A 22,108-nucleotide genomic window follows, 5' to 3' on the forward strand; every position below is an offset into this window, starting at 1 on the left:
TATCTAGCGGCTAGGCTTTTGAGAGGCGGTGACTCCATTTGAAAGGCTATTCGGAGACTGTGATTGCAACTTTTGCTTCAAGCGAGGAGACCTTCCACTTCAATGGCTTATGTCTGGGTGTGAAGAGTTTTTTTTGAATCGTGGTGTTTGCAGAACACAGTGCAGCCTTTAAAGGTAGACATACTGCAGATCCTGGCCTTTTTGCAGAGGCTTGGCCTATAATTCCCTTCGGGTCCAGGTATCGGCCTTGGGTTCCCTTCGTGGTGGGAATCAAGGTAGACTGCTGGCCTCTCATTCGGATGTGGCTCATTTTCTCAAAGGGGCAAAACATCTGTGCCCTCCGGTCTGGAGCATCTGTCCAGCATGGAATCTGAATTTGGTTCTTTGGGTACTCTGTGGCCCTCCCTTCAGGCCAATGCGGAGGGCATCATTGAAGGATTTAACCCTGAAGACTGTTTTTTCCTGGTGGCCATCTGTTCGGCTAAGTGAATATCTAAGCTGCAAGTGTTGTCGTGTAGGGATCCTTTCCTGTGTTTTTTGGAGGATGGGGTTTCTTTAAGTATGGTTCCTTCTTTTTTGCCTAAGGTGGTGTCCTCTTTTCACCTTAATTAGGTTGTCAAGCTACTGGCTTTTTCAAATTTTTCATCGGATGCTTCTATGATGAGGGAGTTTCACTTATTGGATGTGCATTGACTAATGTCTTTTGGAAGTCTGACCATCTGTTTGCCCTGTTAAGTGGAGCAAAGAAGGGAAATAAGGCTTCCAAGGGTGCTATTGCATGATGGTTAAAAGACGATAGCTTCGGCTTACATCTGTAAGGGCTGGTCGGTGCCAGAGGGGTTGAGAGCACATTCCACTGGGGCGCACGTGACCTCGTGGGTGGAGTGTCAACTGCTTTCTCCGAGGGAGATTTGTCGTTTGGTGACGTGGTCTCCCCTCCTACATGTGAGGGCTCCAGAAGAGGCGACTTTTGGGGAGAGTGTATTACGTGTGGGTTTTTTGAGTTCCCGCCCAGAATAGAGGGGCTTGGGTACATCCCACTTGTCTGGACTGATCCGGGGTATGAACAGAAAAGGAAAATTTTGGTTCTTACCTGCTAATTTTCATTCCTGAAGTATCACTGATCAGTCCAGAGACGTGTCCCCATCTGTCAAAAGACTTCCTCGCTTCTGGATATGGCTGAGCTGGGTATAGGATATGCTCAGACTAATAAGAAGTGTAAGTAGTTTGGTATATGGTTTGTGTTAAATCAAGGGGGCCTAGTTTGCAGGGGGCTCCAACTTAAAGTCTCTGTTTGCCCAAGGTTTATTGGGGTTTGTTCAGGTAAACATCTTGGCTTGGGCACAGGTTGATACTGAGGGACTGCAGGTGACACTCTCGGATATGTAGCAGTGCCTCAGTTTTGTACTCTGCCTCCATCTGCTGGTAGGGATGCATAAACCCACTCGCTGGACTGATCTGGGGTACTTCAGCAACAAAAATTAGCAAGTTAAAAAACCAATTTTCCTTTACTGCTAATGGTGTGTGAATTTCAGTCAGGTTAAAAAAAAGAATACCACAAAATGCCAAATACATCCAAGCTACATTTATTAGACAAAAAAAAGTTACCTCTTAAAAGACAGATTCTGATAATGGATAGTCTTTGCTCATGATCTTTCTCTTGACACTGCAGACACAGGCTCAAGGAACATAGTAAAGTAATTGAGGGTGTCAACAAGAGAAATCGGATTCTCCTTTCTGTATTTTGGGAATTTTTTGGATTTAACACTTTTCTCCAGGACAGCTTGCAACTGTGTCCTGGAAGTTAACCTTTAATTCACAGAAACCCCAAGATAATCTGTGGAATGGCCAGTTTTCTATCTCCACTGGCCAAGGGGCTAGGACCCAAAATATAGAACTTTAAAAATAGCAAAGAGCAAACTTGTGTATCAGAGAGAGTGGTTGGCAGAAGGGCAGATCCCTCAACTTTCAAGAAAAGCTGAAGCGAACCCCAGTGACATAACTTTATGGAAAAGTCCCTCGCCCACTCCCCAGATGTAAGTTTCTGTATCTAATGCATTTTTTTACTTTGGCAGAATGTTTCCTGTGTTTTGCTCAGTCTGCAGTAAATCCTGGGATTAGTGCCTGCATTACAGTGTGACCAGAGAGGCTCGGAAACCATAATAACATAAGTTGCCATACTGGGTCAGACCAAAGGGCCCTCAGATACAGTATCCTGTTTCCAACAGTGGCCAGTCCAGGCTACAAGTACCTGGCAAGTACCCAAATTATTAAGTAGAGCCCATGCTACTAATGCCAGTAATAGCAGTGGCTATTCCCTAAATCAGCTTGTTTAATAGCAGTTAATGGACTTCTCTTTCAAGAACTTATCCAAACCTTTTTTTATCCTGGGTACACTAACTGCCCTAAGCACATCCTCTGGCAATTAATTCCAGAACTTAATTGTGCATTGAGAGAAAAATAATTTTCTATGATTAGTTTTAAATGAGCTACTTGCCAACTTCATGAAGTGCCCTCTAGTCCTTCTATTATCTGAGAGAATAAATAACAGATTCACATTTACCCGTGCTAGACCTCTATCATATCCCCCTTCAGCCATCTTTCTCTAAGCTGAACACCTTTTTTTTGATAACTTCCTTATCAACCGGCCTTGAAAGGTGACTGATTTGGTGTTTAAAAAGGGCTTGGACAAGTTCCTGTAGGAAAAATCCATAAACCATCATTAAGGTGGAGTTGCAGAAATGCACTTATTATTCTTGGGATAAGCAGCATGGAATCTATCTACCCCTTGGGATCCTACCAGATACTTGTGACCTGGATTGAAAACAGGATACTGAACTTGATGGACCTTTGGTCTGACACACGGGTCGATACAGTAAGGCCGTGTTAGAGTGCGGCAGTGCCGGGCACACCCTCGTTTGCCCCACGCACTGTTCTGATCACATACCGCTCGATACTCTATTTAAATTGCTTGCAAATGCAAGCCGCGTCTGCAAAGCGTTAGGCGAAGCATTAGGCCTGCGCAACCCATTTTACTGTATAGGCGCTTAATACAGCGCCTAAACAGTATCCTGGGTGCGCTGGTACCTGTCATTTCAAATGACATTTGAAATGACAGGCACCAGGAAGTGGATCCCAACTTTAACCCATGAAAACCTAAAAACCGAAAATCCCCTCCTCCTGAAGCGGCTCGACATGTGCCAACTTACCTTTTGTTGCTTTTCAGCCCCTTCTGCCGCCCTCCGGAGGGGGCAGCCGGTGGCGAAAACGGCTCGCAGCAGTCCCCCCCCGTGCAGGTCCCGGTTCTCCTGGAGGAAAAATCCTCCCCCCCCCCCTTGGAGAACCCAGCTGGGGTTGAGAGGTGCGAGTACTGAGTAAATCCCCTTCCCCAGGGCAGTGCCCCAGACAGGGGCTGCAAGGTTGTGAGGGAAGCGAAGCGTACTCTCATTGGCCTGAGCGCCCGTCAATTTGGGCGCTCCAGCCAATGAAAGCACATAGACAGGCGCACGTAACGTCACGGTGTGCGTCACGCGTGCCCGTCTATGTGCTTTCATTGGCTGGAGCGCCCAAATTGACGGGCGCTCAGGCCAATGAAAGTGCGCTTCGCTACCTTGCAGCCTCTGTCAGGGGCATTGCCCTGGGGAAGGGGATTCACTCAGTACTCGCGCCTCTCAACCCCAGCTGGGTTCTCCGGGGGGGGGAGGATTTTTCCTCCAGGGCACTGGAAGCGCTAGGACTCTGGTTCCTCCCAAAAGACGCTGCACATGGTCACGAGGGAACGCTGCAAGCCGCTTTCACCGCCGGCTGCCCCTCCGGAGGACAGCAGAGAAGGGAAGGAGCTGAAAGCAACAAGTAAGAAAACAACAAAAAGTCGCTTCGGGAGGAGGGGATTTTAGGTTTTTAGAGGTTTCCTTTTGGGGAAAAGTTTGCCGCCTACCCTTACCCCTGCCTCTAACGCAGGGGTAAGGGTAGGCGGTAAGTTAGCAGGTTAAACGCGCGGCAAAACGGCAGGGTAAAATAGCGATAGTCGGGGCACGCGTTACTGTATGGGAGGGAATAGCTAATTCGATCGTTTACATTTAATATACATGCCGTGTGCGGAAGGGGTTACCCGGGGATTTAAAGAGGCGGTAAGGATGGGTTAAAGGGGATAGTGTATCGCAGGAAGGGCTAACGCGGCCGGAAAGTGAGTAGAAAGCGGGTTAGGAGCGGGGTAACCGCGGCCCCACTTTACTGTATCGGCCTGACAGTATGGCAAGTCCTATGGCTGGCTGACTAAATGACGTGTTAAGGTTGTGTGTTTGATTTGAATAGGTACCATTGTTTGTTAATCAGAACAGCAGTGAGTCACTCAGGAAAACTAACTGTAGTGTAAATCTCCAAAGGGGATTGTTTTGCATTAATTTACCTTAGAAGCACATTATATATTTCGAGGGAAGAGCTCAGTAACCCACATTCCAGTGGGAGCACTGAGAGGAGAGGATCACCTTGCTGGTGGCTGAGAGGAATCAGTAAGTTTTTTTGCTTGGGACATTGTCTTTTTCAAATGTATTGGGGCAAAGTTAACTATTTGGGAATATTATTTAGTGTGTTTGTGCTGTTAATAGTAAGGCAGCGAATAAACAAGTTAGACTGTTTGTTTGTATTTTTAAATGGTCAGTCTGTAAGGCAACTAGTAAGCAGAACTGAGTGTTTGTATTTAAAAAAATTAAAAAAAATTAGCCAGAAGCTAGAAATAAGCTAGGAGCAGTGTATACCTAAGTAAAAAGGTTGAAAAGTTCTGTTACTCAACTTGGAAAGATATTGAGGTAGTGTGATTTGGTTTGATTAGGTACCAACATTTGATAATCAAGAGAGCAGTGAGTCACTCTGGCTGACTAACTGAAGTTAGACTGGATTCCCCCCCCCCCCCCCAGCTCATCCTTTAATTTATAGGCAGGTGCCACTTTCACAAAAAAACCCAAAACAAAACAACAAATATTTATTGAGAGTTTGATCAGTCCTTTGTAGGCCACTACCAGACATAGTGAATTCACTAATACATTTAAAGGACATTAATTAAACACATTCCTACTCCCATAGCAACCTAAAACTTAATTAGGAACTGAACAAAACTGAGATGAAGGCAGCAGCATGAGGGGAGCTTCCCAGTCTTTTGCATCGAGTGTCACATGTATGATTTTTTACCCACCGGTGAGAAGTTGTGCATGCGATGCAAAGAGTTCCTGGCTCTCAGAGAACGAGTCCGATCTCTGGAGGCTAGAGTGGCAGGCCTGGAGGAGCTGAGGCAGACAGAGAGGTATATAGATGAGACCTTCAGGGACATAGTAGCCAAGTCCCAACTTCAGACTGGCAGCCCTGGTGCTGCCTTGGAGGAAGAAGGTCTCATGATTGGAGAGCATCAACATGGTGCAGCAGGAAAGGATCCTGTAGTAAGGACCTGCTCTCCAGGTGATGCATTGTCCTTTCGCACCAAGGATATCTCCCCAAGGCCTACTGCCCAGGAGGGAAGGGTTAGGTGGGACGTCATAGTTGGTGATTCGATTATTAGGAATGTAGAAAGCTGGGTGGCTGGTGGGCGTGAGGATCGCCTGGTAACATGCCTACCTGGTGCGAAGGTGGCGGACCTCACTCGTCACCAAGATAGGATTTTAGACAGTGCTGGGGAGGAGCCGGCTGTCGTGGTACATGAGCGCACCAATGACATAGGAAAATGTGGGAGGGAGGTTCTGGAAGCCAAATTTAGTCTCTTAGGTAGAAAGCTTAAATCCAGAACCTCCAGGGTAGCATTCTCTGAAATGCTCCCTGTTCCACATGCAGGTCATCAGAGGCAGGCAGAGCTCCGGAGACTCAATGCGTGGATGAGATGATGGTGCAAGGAAGAGGGATTCAGTTTTGTTAGGAACTGGAGAACCTTTTGGGAAAGGGGGAGTCTCTTCCGATGGGATGGGCTGCACCTTAACCAGGGTGGAACCAGACTGCTGGCGCTAACCTTTACAAAGGAGATAGAGCAGCTTTTAAACTAGAACAAAGGGGAAAGCAGACAGTCGCTCAGCAGTGCATGGTTCGGAGAGAGGTATCTTTAAAGGACACTAATGATGCATTAGAATTAGAGCATCCCGACAGTGAGGTTCCAATAATTAGAAAAGTAGTCCAAGTGCCTGTAACTAAAAACTCACCTGAGCTAAAATATTCTAACTTATCCCTATCAATTAAAAAGCAGAATGAAAATACAAACAGAAAACAAACTTTGAAATGTTTGTATGCTAATGGCAGAAGTCTAAGAAATAAGATGGGAGAATTAGAATGTATAGCAGTGAATGATGACATAGACTTAATTGGCATCTCAGAGACATGGTGGAAGGAGGACAACCAATGGGACAGTGCTATACCGGGGTACAAATTATATCGCAATGACAGAGAGGAGCACCTGGGAGGCGGTGTGGCACTTTATGTCCGGGATGGCATAGAGTCCAAGAAGATAAACATCCTGCATAAGATTAAATGCAAAATTGAATCTTTATGGGTAGAAATCCCTTCTGTGTCGGGGAAGACTATAGTGATAGGAGTATACTACCGTCCACCTGGTCAAGATGGTGAGACGGACAGTGAAATGCTAAGAGAAATTAGGGAAGCTAACCAAATTGGTAGTGCGATAATAATGGGAGACTTCAATTACCCCATTATAGACTGGGTAAATGTATCATCAGGACATGCTAGAGAGATAACGTTCCTGGATGGAATAAATGACATTTTTATGGAACAATTGGTTCAGGAACCGACGAGAGAGGGATCAATTTTAGATCCAATTCTCAGTGGAGCACAGGATTTGGTGAGAGAGGTAACGGTGGTGGGGCTGCTTGGCAATAGTGATAATAATATGATCAAATTTGAATTAATGACTGGAAGAGGAACAGTATGCAAATCCACAGCTCTTGTGCTAAACTTTCAAAAGGGAAACTTTGATAAAATGAGAAAAATAGTTAGAAGAAAATTGAAAGGAGCAGCTACAAAAGTAAAAAGTGTGCAAGAGGCATGGTCTTTGTTAAATGCCATTCTAGAAGCACAGTCCAGATGTGTTCCACACATTAAGAAAGGTGGAAGGAAGGCAAAACTATTACCGGCATGGTTAAAAGGGGAAGTGAAAGAAGCTATTTTAGCCAAAAGATCTTCATTCAAAAATTGGAAGAAGGATCCAACAGAAGAATATAGGATAATGCATAAACGTTGGCAAGTTAAATGTAAGATATTGATAAGACAGGCTAAGAGAGAATTTGAAAAGAAGTTAGCCACAGAGGCAAAAACTCACAGTAAAAACTTTTAAAAATATATTCGAAGCAGAAAGCCTGTGAGGGAGTCAGTTGGACCTTTAGATGATCGAGGGGTTAAAGGGGCACTTAGAGAAGATAAGACCATCGCGGAAAGATTAAATGATTTCTTTGCTTCGGTGTTTACTGAAGAGGATGTTGGGAAGGTACCCGTACTGGAGAAGGTTTTTATGGATAATGATTCAGATGGACTGAATCAAATCACGGTGAACCTAGAAGATGTTGTAGACCTGATTGACAAACTGAAGAGTAGTAAATCACCTGGCCCATCCGGGCCAGGTGATTTACTACTCAGTAGAGTTCTGAAGGAATTAAAAAATGAAATCTCAGACCTATTAGTAAAAATGTATAACCTATCATTAAAATCATCCATTGTACCTGAAGACTGGAGGACAGCAAATGTAACCCCAATATTTAAAAAGGGCTCCAGGAGTGATCCGGGAAACTACAGACCAGTTAGCCTGACCAGTGCCAGGAAAAATAGTGGAAAGTGTTCTAAACATCAAAATCAGAACATATAGAAAGACATGGTTTAATGGAACAAAGTCAGCATGGCTTTACCCAAGGCAAGTCTTGCCTCACAAATCTGCTTCACTTTTTTGAAGGAGTTAATAAACATGTAGATAAAGGTGAACCGGTAGATGTAGTATACTTGGATTTTCAGAAGGCGTTTGACAAAGTTACTCATGAGAGGCTTCTAGGAAAAGTAAAATGTCATGGGATAGCCGCAACCTGACCCTTACCACTGGGTCTTCATTTGAGAGGGCCCGAGAATTTCCTTAAATTTACCTGGAGTTTCTCTGCCGAGAGACCCGTGGATTTCCTGCTGCTTCCGGGTTGGAGAGTCGGTGATGTCTGCATTTGGAGGAGGAGCCGGATAGGCATAAAATCCGCCTATACCAGCGCGACGCCTAAGCCGCACATGGCCAAGGGGCGCGCGGCTTAGCCTGGATTGGAACGGAGTGGGACGGAGTTTTGCTGGCTGCTGCCAAGGAGAACACCATCAAGTTAAGTACAGCCTTTTTTTTTTTTTATTGTCTAACTTGCAAGCTTCCTGGTTGGGTTAATCTTGTGGAATCTAATTGTTCGTGTATTATTAAATCGCTATGCCTCATACTAAGAGGAAAGCAAAGTTGAGGGAAACCTCTTTAACATCTACACCGAATAAGATGATTCAACCCATGATGATTAAGGAATGCTTTCAAGTCTTTTCCACAATCACACCGGAAAGGGCCGCTGATAGCTCTTCTCTTGCTCCTGCGCTGTGCTATCTGGCCAATGAAACATCTCTTACACCCGGTGCCTCAGAAAAACCTGTCCCTCCATCCAAAAGGGCAATAGAAACTCAATTCACAACAAAAGAACTCATAAACTCTCAGAATGATGATTTGAATGAAATTAAAGTTACTGACGATATAGGTGAACATTTTAATGTCGAGTTAAAGGACTGCTCTGTATTGTCAACAGAACGGGAGAGCGGGACATCAAAACAGTTAAAAGGGGATATACAACAGGTTGGAATTATGGATGTGCCTGTTATAGTTCCAACAAAGTTCTCTATTGAGGAATTGGGATTAATGATGGTGAATATTCAAAAGTCAATAAATAACCTCACTAAGACTGTCCAGGAAGCCTTAAAAAATAATACCTTTTATTGAGGAAGAAATAGATAAGTTAGAAAAGAAAGTTAATTCTTCTGATTTACAATTAGAGGAAATTCAGAAAGTTCAAACAAATCTGATAAAATCTGTGGTAGAAACTGAAGGAAAAATTGAGTTTTGGAAAATCAGAATAGGAAATTTAATTTGAGTGCTAAATTTCCCAGAAATACATCTAGCTTCACCTGGGGATTTATTTAATAGTTACTTAAAGAACATCTTGAAGTATTCTGACAATTCTATACCTACACTATTTAAAATGTATTACCTCCAACAATCACAAGAAGAAAAAGATCAACAAAATCAAGGAAACTTGAATTTAACTGACTTCCTGGAAAAGTCTTATGAGGAGCATGTTGATAGCAGGGCTACACTCTTGGTTCAATTTACATCTCTCCTAGAGAGAGTTGCAGTATTAAAACAACATTTTAAATGCCAAAAACAAGATTTTTATGGATTTCCTACAAGAATATTCCCTGATGTTACCCGAGTAACCCAATTGAGAAGTAAAAACTTTATTGCTTTAAGAAAAGAAGTATTAGACAGAGGGGCGCAATTCACCTTTAAAATACCCGTGTAGATGCTTTATAAAGCATAGAGATAATAGGTATATCTTTAATACCCCAGAACAGCTTTGAAATTATTTGGATACTCACCCTTAAATACTATTTTAAGTGGGAATAAATAAATGTTTAATGTGGAAAAGGTGACTAGAATAATTGTGACAAAATTATTTTCTTATTATTTGCTCCTAGTAACTTCAATTTCTTTTTAAATTTCCTATGTCTTGCATGCTATGTGATATTATGTGGACTAGAACAGTTTCTTTGGAATAAATGTATAAACATAAGTATCCATATATTTGTTTCAATTTAAAATTGAAATGCAATAAACATAAAATTAAAAAGAAAGTCATGGGATAGGTGGCAATGTCCTTTCGTGGATTGCAAACTGGCTAAAATACAGGAAACAGAGAGTAGGATTAAATGGACAATTTTCTCAGTGGAAGGGAGTGGGCAGTGGAGTACCTCAGGGATCTGTATTAGGACCCTTACTTTTCAATATATTTATAAATGATCTGGAAAGAAATACGACGAGTGAGGTAATCAAATTTGCAGATGATACAAAATTGTTCAGAGTAGTTAAATCACAAGCAGATTGTGATAAATTGCAGGAAGACCTTGTGAGACTGGAAAATTGGGCATCAAAATGGCAGATGAAATTTAATGTGGATAAGTGCAAGGGATGCATATAGGGAAAAATAACCCATGCTATAATTACACAATGTTGGGTTCCATATTAGGTGCTACAACCCAAGAAAGAGATCTAGGTGTCATAGTGGATAACACATTGAAATCGTCGGTTCAGTGTGCTGCGGCAGTCAAAAAAGCAAACAGAATGTTGGGAATTATTAGAAAGGGAATGGTGAATAAAAAGGAAAATGTCATAATGCCTCTGTATCGCTCCATGGTGAGACCGCACCTTGAATACTGTGTACAATTCTGGTCGCCGCATCTCAAAAAAGATATAATTGCGATGGAGAAGGTACAGAGAAGGGCTATCAAAATAAGGGGAATGGAACAGCTCCCCTATGAGGAAAGACTAAAGAGGTTAGGACTTTTTGGCTTGGAGAAGAGATGGCTCTGGGGGGATATGATAGAGGTGTTTAAAATCATGAGGTCTAGAACGGGTAGATGTGAATCGGTTTTTTACTCTTTCGGATAATACAAAGACTAGGGGGCACTCCATGAACTTAGCATGTGGCACATTTAAAACTAATCAGAGAAAGTTATTTTTCACTCGACGCACAATTAAACTCTGGAATTTGTTGCCAGAGGATGTGGTTAGTGCAGTTAGTATAGCTGTGTTTAAAAAAAGGATTGGATAAGTTCTTGGAGGAGAAGTCCAGTACCTGCTATTAATTAAGTTGACTTAGAAAATAGCCACTGCTATTACTAGCAAGGGTAACATAGAAACATAGAAATGATGGCAGAAGAAGACCAAACTGCCCATCCAATCTGCCCAGCAAGCTTCACACTTTTTTTCTCATACTTATCTGTTTCTCTTAGCTCTTTGGTTCTATTTCCCTTCCACCCCCACCATTGATGTAGAGAGCAGTGATGGAGCTGCATCCAAGTGAAATATCAAGCTTGATTAGTTAGGGGTAGTAACCGCCGCAATAAGCAAGCTACACCCATGCTTATTTGTTTGACCCAGACTATGTTATTCAGCTCTTATTGGTTGTTTTTCTTCTCCCCTGCCGTTGAAGCAGAGAGCTGTGCTGGTTATGCGTGAAGTATCAGTTTTTCTTCTCTCCTGCCGTTGAAGCAGAGAGCTATGCTGGATATGCATTGAAAATGAAGTATCAGGCTTATTTGGTTTGGGGTAGTAACCGCCGTAACAAGCCAGCTACTCCCCGCTTTGTGAGTGCAAATCCTTTTTTCCACATTTCCTCTTGCTGTTGAAGCTTAGAGCGATGTTGGAGTCACAGTAACCATGTGTATGTTTATTGAATAAGGGTATTATCTCCAGGCAGTAGCCATCATTCTGGCGAGCCACCCACTCTTCACTCTTGACTTTATGGATCCACAGTGTTTATCCCACGCCCCTTTGAAGTCCTTCACAGTTCTGGTCTTCACCACTTCCTCCGGAAGGGCATTCCAGGCATCTACCACCCTCTCCGTGAAGAAATACTTCCTGACATTGGTTCTGAATCTTCCTCCCTGGAGCTTCAAATCGTGACCCCTGGTTCTGCTGATTTTTTTCCTACGGAAAAGGTTTGTCGTTGTCTTTGGATCATTAACACCTTTCAAGTATCTGAAAGTCTGTATCATATCACCTCTGCTCCTCCTTTCCTCCAGGGTGTACATATTTAGATTCTTCAATCTCTCCTCATAAGTCATTCGATGAAGACCTTCCACCTTTTTGGTCGCCCTTCTCTGGACCGCCTCCATCTTTTCTCTGTCTCTTTGTAGATACGGTCTCCAGAACTGAACACAGTACTCCAGGTGAGGCCTGTACAAGGGGATAATCACTTCCCTTTTCTTACTCGATATTCCTCTCTCTATGCAGCCCAGCATTCTTCTGGCTTTTGCTATCGCCTTGTCGCATTGTTTCGCAGACTTCATATCATTAGATATTATAACCCATAGGTCCCTCTCCTGCTCCGTGCACATCAGCCTTCCCCCCCCCCCCCCCCCCCCCCCCCCCGTCGAATACCGTTCATTCGGATTTCCACTCCCCATATGCATGACTTTGCACTTCTTGGCATTGAATCTCAGCTGCCATATCTTCGACCACTCTTCCAGTTTCCTTAAATCCCGTCTCATTCTCTCCACTCCTTCCGGCGTGTCCACTCTGTTGCAGATCTTAGTGTCGTCCGCAAAAAGACAAAGCTTACCTTCTATCCCGTCCGCAATGTCGCTCACAAAGATATTGAACAGGACCGGTCCCAACACCGATCCTTGCGGTACACCACTTAAAACCGCTCTCTCTTCAGAGAGAGTTCCATTTACCATCACACATTGTCTTCTGTCCGTCAACCAGTTTGCAATCCAGGTCACCATCTCAGCACTCACTCCTAAGCTTCTCGTTTTATTCACCAGTCTCCTGTGCGGAACTGTATCAAAAGCTTTGTTGAAATCTAAGTAGATGACATCGAGCGCTCTTCCTCGATCCAATTCCTTCGTTACCCAGTCAAAAAAGTCAATCAGATTTGTCTGACAGGATCTTCCCCTGGTGAATCCATGCTGCCTCTGGTCCAGCAATTCTCCGGACTGTAGATAGTGAACTATTCTCTCTTTCAACAGTGACTCCATTACTTTTCCCACCACCGAAGTGAGGCTAACCGGTCTGTAGTTACCAGCCTCCTCTCTATTCCCACTCTTGTGAAGCGGGACCACCACCGCTCTTCTCCAATCACTCGGCACCACTCCCGTTTCTAGGGATCTATTGAACAGGTCACACAGCGGACCCGCCAGCACATCTCTGAGCTCCATCAGTATCCTTGGATGAATCCCATCAGGTCCCATGGCTTTGTCCACTTTCAGCTTCTTTAGCTCTTCCCATATATTTTCTACTGTAAAAGGGTTTTCTTCTATTCCACTTCCTTCCAGTTTCTTGTTGTGTAGAGATGGTCCCTCTCCAGGGTCTTCTTTAGTGAACACAGAACTGAAGTATTCGTTTAATATTTCTGCCATTTCTTTGTCACTCTCCACGCATTGATCATTTCCACCTTTCAATTTCACTATACCACTTTGAACTTTTCTCTTTTCACTGATGTATCTGAAAAATGTTTTGTTACCATTCTTTATCTCCTTGGCAATCATCTCTTCTGCTTGACTTTTTGCCGACTTTATTAATTTCTTTGTCTCCCTCAGTTGACTCAAATATTATTCTTTGTGCTCATCCCTTTGGGATCTTTTATATTTCTTGAACGCTGTTCTTTTAGCCTTAATTTTGTCAGCCACCTCCTTTGAGAACCAGATAGGTTTCATTTTTCTTTTGCTTTTCTTTACATTTCTAACATATAGAGTAGTTGCCTTGGTAATTGCTCCTTTTAGATTGGTCCACTGCTGATCCACATCTCTCTTTCTCCCAGCCTTTTAGTTCTTCCTCTAGGTACTTCCCCATTTCTTCAAAGTCAGTGTTTTTGAACTGTAAAACTCGGGTCTTTGTGCTTCTTTTCCATATTTTTTTAGTGATATTAAACCATACCATTTGATCACTGGTGCTGAGGTGGGCGCCCACCTGGACATCAGAGACATTATCTCCATTAGTGAGCACTAAGTCGAGTATAGTTCCTTCTCTAGTGGGTTCATTTACCATTTGTTTGAACAAAGTTACTTGCATGGCATCCACTATCGCTCTACTATTTTTAGATTCTGCAGATGGGATTTTCCAGTCTATATCTGGCATATTAAAGTCACCAATGATCACCACTTCTCCCTTCTTTCCTATCTTAAGGATGTCTTCAATCAGGTCTCTGTCCAGCTCTTCTTTTTGGTTTGGAGGCCTGTAAACCACTCCAATATAAATGGATGCTCCGTCATCTTTTTTTGGACGACCCATAGTGCTTCTTCATTGCCCCAACTTCCTTGCAGCTCAGATACTTGGATATTGTTTCTGACATAAAGAGCCACATTCATTCTGTCCTTCCTTAACAGGTTATAGCCTGGTATTGCTGTATCCCAATCATGAGATTCTGTGAACCATGTTTCTGTGATGGCAACAATGTCCAATTTTGCCTCTGTCATTAGGGCCTGCAGATCTGGGGATTTTATTTCCCAAACTATGAGCATTTGTGGTCAGCTTTCCAGGTTCCCTCTTTAAGGTTATTGCTTTTCCTGGACTCCTTATGAGACTTTAGTTGAGATTTGATATTCACTTCACTCTTTCCTTTTGCAGTTTTGCCACTGATGACAAAGTCATCCATCTCAATTTGTTTTATCCTTTGGTTATGGATCTTGAAATTCTGCATGCATTGGGTTTTTTTTCTCTTTTCTGGTAACAGTTCAATGTTTTTCTCTAGAACTTCTTCAGTTTTTAATATAGGGAAGGCTTTTGTTCTTGTAGCACTTGATACCGTGTGTGTCTTCTCATCACTGGTCTAATTCTACCAGGAGCCTACTGTAATCCTGGTTTTTAATGAATTTCTTAATGACCTGTTTGAGTTGGGGGGTATACTTGTTGGCTGCCCATCAGTCAAGAATGGGTGACTGTAGGACACATGTGTTATCCTACCTGAGCCTACTGTATTTCTTTTTCTTGACTCCTGGTTATTCTTTGGTATTGGGGAATTAATTTCTGAGTAATGCAATGTGGGTGTACTTGTAATTGAAGCTAATTGAGCTATAACCTCAGTCAGCTCCTTTTTCAAAGAAGATAGAGCTTGCCCAATCTGTGCACAACTAAGTTTCCAGATGCTTTCCCTCAGAATAAAGGCTCCACAACAGTTACATTGGATAGTCCTCATTTTGGTGAGTATTTTGATTGGTATTTCCTTAGCTGTTAAAATTTACTAATTTATCTTGTTGCTAATGTTAAGTTAGTCAGTCTATATTAGAAAACTAACCCCAGGGGTGGGTGGGAATCAAACAGTTTATCCTGGGACAAGCTGGGTAGAGCAGGACACTTACTGGAACTTTAATAGTCCTTTAGCTATTAAATGATCCCTCAGCCTTATGTGCCAATATTAAACAGATTATTCAAGAACAGCTATACAATAAGAGAAATGCAGGTATACTGATTCTTAAAAACAAACAATTAGCAAGGAACCAACATCTAATATACAATACCAAACTTAGAGAAGTTATAAACAGAGCAGTTCTCCTACACAGAGAGCCCAGATATTAATCAAGCACAGAGAACTGATTAGAAGGAAAAGTGAAAGAAAAACACAGCAGATTTGTTTTTGGGTTTTTTTGTTTTTTTTCCCCCCAGAGAGAGCACCACAGAAATTGAGTCAGAGTTTAGAAAGAAGGGAGATTTAGAGACTGTATCTTTTTACACAGAGCTTAGAGACTTTGAATCAGAGCATAGGTAGAGGAATATAAAAACACAGAGTTCTATTATGCACAGAATCTCTACTATATATTAATTTCAATTATAGCAAAGGCTTATCTGCACAGGAACCAGAAGAATCCTCTCTTGGGCTGGCACTATGCAGTTTGTAATGCTCCAGCCAGTTCACTAGTTAGCTTCCCCCATGGAATAGACTTAGTAACATGGAATAGACTTAGTTTTTGGGTACTTGCCAGGTTCTTATGGCCTGGATTGGCCACAGTTGGAAACAGGATGCTGGGCTTGATGGACCCTTGGTCTGACCCAGTATGGCATGTTCTTATGTTCTAAAGAACAATTTGATGGTCCACTTTTAAGTGCTATTTTAAATTGTGAGGGGAGTGAAATATCTGGATGAGATTACTGAGCTGGAGGGAGGGAGTGGGAACATCACTTCATGAATCGTTCACAATCTGACCAAGATTTGTTGATCTGTGATGCTTGGCCATGATAACATTATGTTTGTAAACTTTCAGGTAACCCCAAGACCCTATACACGTCTGTCCATAGCAAGATCTTCACTCTGCCAGAGACCTGTCTGCTCTACCCAGCACATGATTATACTGGTGAGTACTGGGCGCTGTTTTTGTTTTTTTTTTGGAGGGCTAAAGGGGTCCATAATCAAAGGCATTTAGCTGGATAACTCACAAATTATCAGGATAAATAGCAACGTTTTGAACATTGGGGCACATATACAGCTAGAGTTTAGCCACAACACATTACCCAGCTAAAATTTAGCTGGATAAATAGGGGTTCCCAGGGCGGGGAAAGGTTATCTGGCTAATTTAGCCAATTTTCACCTATATCCAGCTAACTTAGGCCTAGATTTATCAAAATGCTGTAAATATAGCGGAAATAGCACCCATGATTTAAAAAAAAAAAAAAAAAAGTGTGTGTGTGTGTGGTTAGGCCAATTTCCCTTCTCCCGCATCGCATAGGTAATTTCCAAATGGTACAATACATGTATCGCACCTGTGCTATTTTTCGCTTTATGCGCTGTTCAGTGCACAACAGAGTGCATTACCGGAAAAAGGTTTTTATCGCACATGCTGAGAGAGAGCTTCTGTAGAAAACAATGTCACTCTACTATTTAGCTTTAAACAAGGTTGGTAGAGAGACCATTGTACAAATCAACTCCTCTTGTACCTTTCATCGATTCAAACAGCAGAGAATCTGCAGTGATGTCAACCTTGCTATTCGTACCTCCTACTGTGTATGTAAAACTGCACCCCCCAAACCTCACATAGTTAAATGTACCCCCTCTTACAATGGTATACATAATAGAGTACAACAAAATAAGCCCAACTACACAATCTCGAAACCTGAAGTACAAGTACAAGATAATATGATAAGGTTTCTAGGTCAGTTTTTTCAATTTTAGCACGCCACATGCATACAGATTTCTATTAAGTAAATTATGTAGGACCACTGCCAACCGAGTCTGTATGTCAATCAGACCCAACGTGGGAAAGGTCATGTTACTTTATTAATTATATGACTTGTAATGTTTCAAAAAATATTGCCACGGGAAAATGAATTCTCTGCAAACTATAAGTTCAAAAAGCTCTAATCCATCAGTAAAATCTCACTCAGTCAATTGAAATACTTAGCTCAAAACGGGATGTTAAATGAAGTCCCGACGTGATCACGTTTCGGACCACCCTGGTCCTGTCTTCAGACCGCCAACGAAAGAATGTGGAAGACGCCACTTTAGTTGCCAGTTTGGGAATGATTCTATTAAAAATCGAATGAGGCTCTACACCGAAGGATTTGGAAGATTCGACCCCTGAAGCAGGACATTTAACCCACTGAATATCCAGGCCACGTTATCCTTTAGCTGGATAAATTGCCCACTTGCTGGCCTACCGAGTATTGGCCTTACAGTGAAGTAAGATGTACAGACTGTCAGGTTGTGATAACAGAGCCACAAGTCTATATGCCCCCTTTGGGGACCAGAAATGTTCTGTCAAAGTATTCTGTAGTCTGTGTTTGCTTTATGAAACTGCACTACATTTGAAACCCAGAGCCTTTGAGGAAATCAGTTGGGCCACTAGATGAGAGAGGAGTAAAAGTGATACTCAGGGAGGATAAGGACATAGCATAAGAAATGAATGAATTCTTTGCAGTTGTCTTCACTGAGAAGGATATTGGGAACATACCCACACCCAAAACAGTCTTTTAATGATGATAATTCTGAGCAACTAAAACAAACCTCTGTGATTCTGGAGGATGTGACTGATAAACTAAAGAGTAACAAATCACTGGGACTGGATGGTCTCTACCCCAGAGTCCTAAAATAACTCAAACACGAAACTGCAAATCTGTTACTAATAATCTGTGCCCTATGATTTTAAAAAGAGCCATCAATCCTGAGGACTGAAGGGTGCCAATGTAATGCTGGTTTTTAAAACATGGCTCCAGGTTAATCTGGGAACCTATAGACTAGTGAGCCTGATGTTTGGGCTGGGCAAAAAAAGAAAATCACTGGCCACATAGACACACATGGCTTAATGGGCAAAAAGGCGAAATGCTTGTAGCAAAGTGAAAGCTTGCCTTAACGATTTTCTAAATTTTTTTTGTAGATGTAAATAAATGTAGATAAAAGTGAGCCAGTTGCTATAGTGTATTTGGATTTTCAGAAGGCATTTGACAGAGTCCCCAAGAGAGACTCCTCAGGAAATTAGAGTCAAGGTGCAGGAGGCAAGGTCTTATTGTGGGATTGGTACAGGTGAAAAGACAGGAAAGAGAAGGGGAGGTCTAACCTTTTCCTCATGGAGCAAGGTAATTAATGGAGTACCACAGGGATCTGTAGTGGGGACCTGTGCTGATTATCAGCTCATTTATGAATATGTTAAAGGGAACCAGGAGTGAGGTGATCCAAAATTATTCAAAGTTATTAAAACAGTATCCGAATAGCAGATTAAATTTAATGTGGAAACATGCAAAATGATGCACAAAGGGTGAAAAATAATCCCAACAACGGTACACAATGCTGGATTCCATCTTAGGAGTCACCATGTAGGAAAAGGACCTTGGGGTCCTTGTGGCCAATACATTGAAATCCTCAGCTCAATTAGTGAGAGCAATCAAAAAAAGCAAATAGAATGCAAGGAATGGAGAATATCATAATACCTCTGTATTGAGTAATGTTATGAATACACCTTCAGTAGTGTGTTCAGTTCTGTTTGCTCCATCTTTAAAAAAAAAAAAAAAAGACTAGAAAAGGGTGCAGAGAAGGACAACAATGATAAAGAGGATAGAATGGCTCCCCTCTGCGGAAAGGCTAAAGAGGTGGCTGAGAGGGGACATGATGGAAGTTTACCTGTTCCACCCCACTCTTCATTTTATAAATATGGAGTGGTTATTTACCCTAACAAATAATACTAAACATCCAGATTCAAAGCAAATCGTAGAAAGCACGTTTTTCATCAGTGCACTATCAAGCTGTGGAATCTGTTGCCAGAGGATGTGATCAAGGCAACCAGCATAGCGGGATTTAAAGGAGGTGGGGACAAGTTCCTAGAGGAAAAGTCCATAACCAGTTATTAGCCAGGTAGACTAGAGAAAGCCATCACTATCCATGGGAGTAACAGGAAATAGATCTACTTTTGGGATTTGCTGGCTACTTCTGGCCTAGTAGCCACTGTTGGAGGCCGGATTGCTGGGGCCGGATGGACCTTTTGTCTGACTCAGCCTGGCATTTTAGGTTTACACAAAAAATATTCCAGAAAACAGTGACCACCTCATATTTTGGTGACTTATCGCCCTGTGTGAACTGCAGCTCTGTATGGCAGGGTGAGAACCATTTGTATAGCGTCTGATGCTGGGGAAATCTGGCCATAGAAGCCAAGTTTCAGAGACATCAATGCAGCTAAAAAGGGTTTTAACCACACAAATTGAATGTTTGACATGTGCCCTCCCTCAGTGGGCCTTGTCCACAGCGTGTGGACTTTCGCTTCATTCAGAGGGAGGTATTCCCGGGGAGGAGAGGGATGATATGCACTCATGAGGTTTGATTTTCAACTCTGCACATCTTTTGTATGACAAAATTCTCCCTGCAGAAAAGGCAGGCACAAATGAAGGTGCATGCTTTCCACTCATCCCGTTTCCCAGTGATCGTACACGCCTGCATTCCCTTTGAAAATTGGTGCATAGGCCAAGGGTGAAATGTGCAGCCACTTGGGGAATTGCTGCTCTAATGGGCCATTCTGCCAGCAGGTCAGAGTGTCACCACGGTGGCAGAGGAGAAGACCGGCTGAACCCTCTGCTCACCAAGAACCTGGAGGAGTTTGTGAAAATCATGGAGAACCTGAATCTGCCCAAACCCCACCAGATTGGTGAGACAACAGCAAGCGAGAGTCCTGGGTTTCTAAAATGGAAAGAGGCTGGCAGGGGGTGATGCGGGACAAGATTGAGGTGCAGTGGCAGAGCTGTGTGTCTCGAGAGGAGAGTCTTAGTTCCGGAACGCAGGGTGTGCTGTGAGAACAGAGTAAGGTACACTAGCAGAGCCATGTGGGTCTTGGCACTGGAGTAACAGGATGCTACAAGGGCAGGAGTGAGGTGCATTGGCAGAGTCTATGCGTGTATTTGGGGGATATCGGTGTAGTAGGAAGTGAGGTACATTAGCAGGGCTGTATGAGGTGGGGAATCTCAGTACTGGAATAGCAGGGCCTACTGGAGGCTAAGGCTGAGTGGATTGGTAGAGCTGTGTATGGTGCTTTCAGTACTTGGTTGAGGGGTGCTGCAGGACAGGAATATGAGGTACATTGGCAGAGCTGTGGGGGTGGGAGGAGTCTCAGTACTGGAATAGCAGAACATACAGCAGTCCTAAGAGTGAGATGTATTGGTAGAGCTGTGTTTGGGGCTCTCAGAACTTGAATCATGGGCAGGAATAAGCTCCATTGGTCAAGCTGTGGATGGGAGTCTCAGCATTGGAATAGCAGAAGCTCCAATGGGCCAAGGCAGGTACACTGACAGAGTTGAGTGGGCGGTGGAGAATGAATAATTCAGTACTGGTCCTCCTTATTCCCATTTCTGTTTGTGTTATTCAGATATTGCCGTGCCTGCGAACCTGAAGTGGTGGAATCCAAGATCCATGAAGGATAAAGAACAGGAGCACTTAAGGGGGTGCTTACCCCTCTGGTGTTTGTAGGGAGCTGCAGCACCAATTACCTCAGGAAAAACAATTGGGGCCATGGACACAACCTGCCTACTCTGCTAGCAGTCCAGTTGTACATGGAGGAAGGAACTTTATTCTATTTTGAATACCCGCAATTAAAATGTGTTATGTATAGACAAGAAATGAGGTTGATTAAACCATTTAAGGCAAATCCTGAGGGGGGTGTGTAACCTCTTGTCCTCAGTCCACACACAGGGCACTTTTGCAGGCTATAATTAATGAATATGCATGAGAAATCTGCATGTAGTGCCTCATTGTATGCAAATAATCTCAATGTATATTCAATAAGGTCTTGAAAACCTATCTGATTTGTGGCCCTCAGGACCAGAAAGTCCCCACTCCAGTGATGAAGAAGAAACCAGGGATCCATATAGTCCCGTCCCCCCCCCCCCCCCCCAAAAAAAATATTTGTAAATATAAAAAAAAAAAAAAAATCAGGAGAGGTGCACAAGACAGGACAATACAGAAACCTGATCCTTCTCCCCCCCCATCATTTCCAGGTTGGGACCTGTAATCCTGCTTTTAGGTTACAACTATGATTCCAAAATGCAGCTGGTATTAGAGAGCACATCTGAAAATGTCCCACCCCACTGCTAAGGCTCTCTTCTCTGATCGCTCGTCCAACCCGTTCTGGTCTCTGAAAAAATTATTTTCCTGTTTTCAGATGGCCACATGAACTTAAACCCATGGCACAGAAAAGATGAGGCTCTCTGTCTTAGAATATATACTCTCTAACCAAACTAGAAGTAGGCAGTAAGAGTTTAATGTTTAGCAACCCATGGGAGACATAAAATCAACAGCAAAAATACATCCAATCCCTTTTCACACATGGCCCTCCACTTAAGGGATATTCTCTAGCATGTCTGTAATGCTGCACACAGGGCCGGGCTGCTGTGATTAAAAATCATCTCTCTGCCTCTTTTTTGCCCAAGACTGAGAATCTAAATAACATAGCTTACTGCCATACCACTGGGGCCTGAAAACTCATTTGAGTAGCCCAATGTTAAAAATAATATATCAAACATCTGGTTGTTCTCAAAACAGATGTATTTTTGTGTATAAATTGAGATGTAATAAAGTGTATTTCCGCTAGGTGGCAGCACCTCATTCTGTTATCACCACTCTGCGGGCTTATCCTTTCTTTGCTGCCACAGCCTGAGCCATGCAGACACTGCTCTTTCTGAGGCAGCAATACATTATAGATTTGCTTTTGTTTTCTAATCTGCTTTTCAGTTTACATTCATGTACTGCAAGTATTTCCCTGGCTGCAGACGGCTCAGAAGTTGGCAACAGGACAATGCAGAAAGGTGCATTCAAGCCTGCATATTTTCTTTGTGCAAGACTTAACCTGCCGATGTAACAAGGAGCGTTGCACGTAGAAA

At 42.9% G+C, this 22,108-nt stretch overlaps 1 protein-coding gene across 1 annotated transcript in view; it reads left to right on the plus strand.

The window, feature by feature from the left end:
- ETHE1 (ETHE1 persulfide dioxygenase) overlaps positions 1 to 20,883 on the plus strand; it is a 36,392-nt gene extending 15,509 nt beyond the window's left edge. The window contains 4 exon segments of the mRNA XM_029576451.1: positions 16,024 to 16,113; positions 19,766 to 19,800; positions 19,803 to 19,884; positions 20,599 to 20,883. Coding sequence (XP_029432311.1) covers positions 16,024 to 16,113; positions 19,766 to 19,800; positions 19,803 to 19,884; positions 20,599 to 20,699 — 308 coding nt within the window. The 3' untranslated portion in view covers positions 20,700 to 20,883.
- The last annotated feature ends 1,225 nt before the right edge of the window (positions 20,884 to 22,108 follow it).

Source organism: Rhinatrema bivittatum, chromosome 14 (assembly GCF_901001135.1).
Source record: "Rhinatrema bivittatum chromosome 14, aRhiBiv1.1, whole genome shotgun sequence".
NCBI lineage: Eukaryota > Metazoa > Chordata > Amphibia > Gymnophiona > Rhinatrematidae > Rhinatrema > Rhinatrema bivittatum.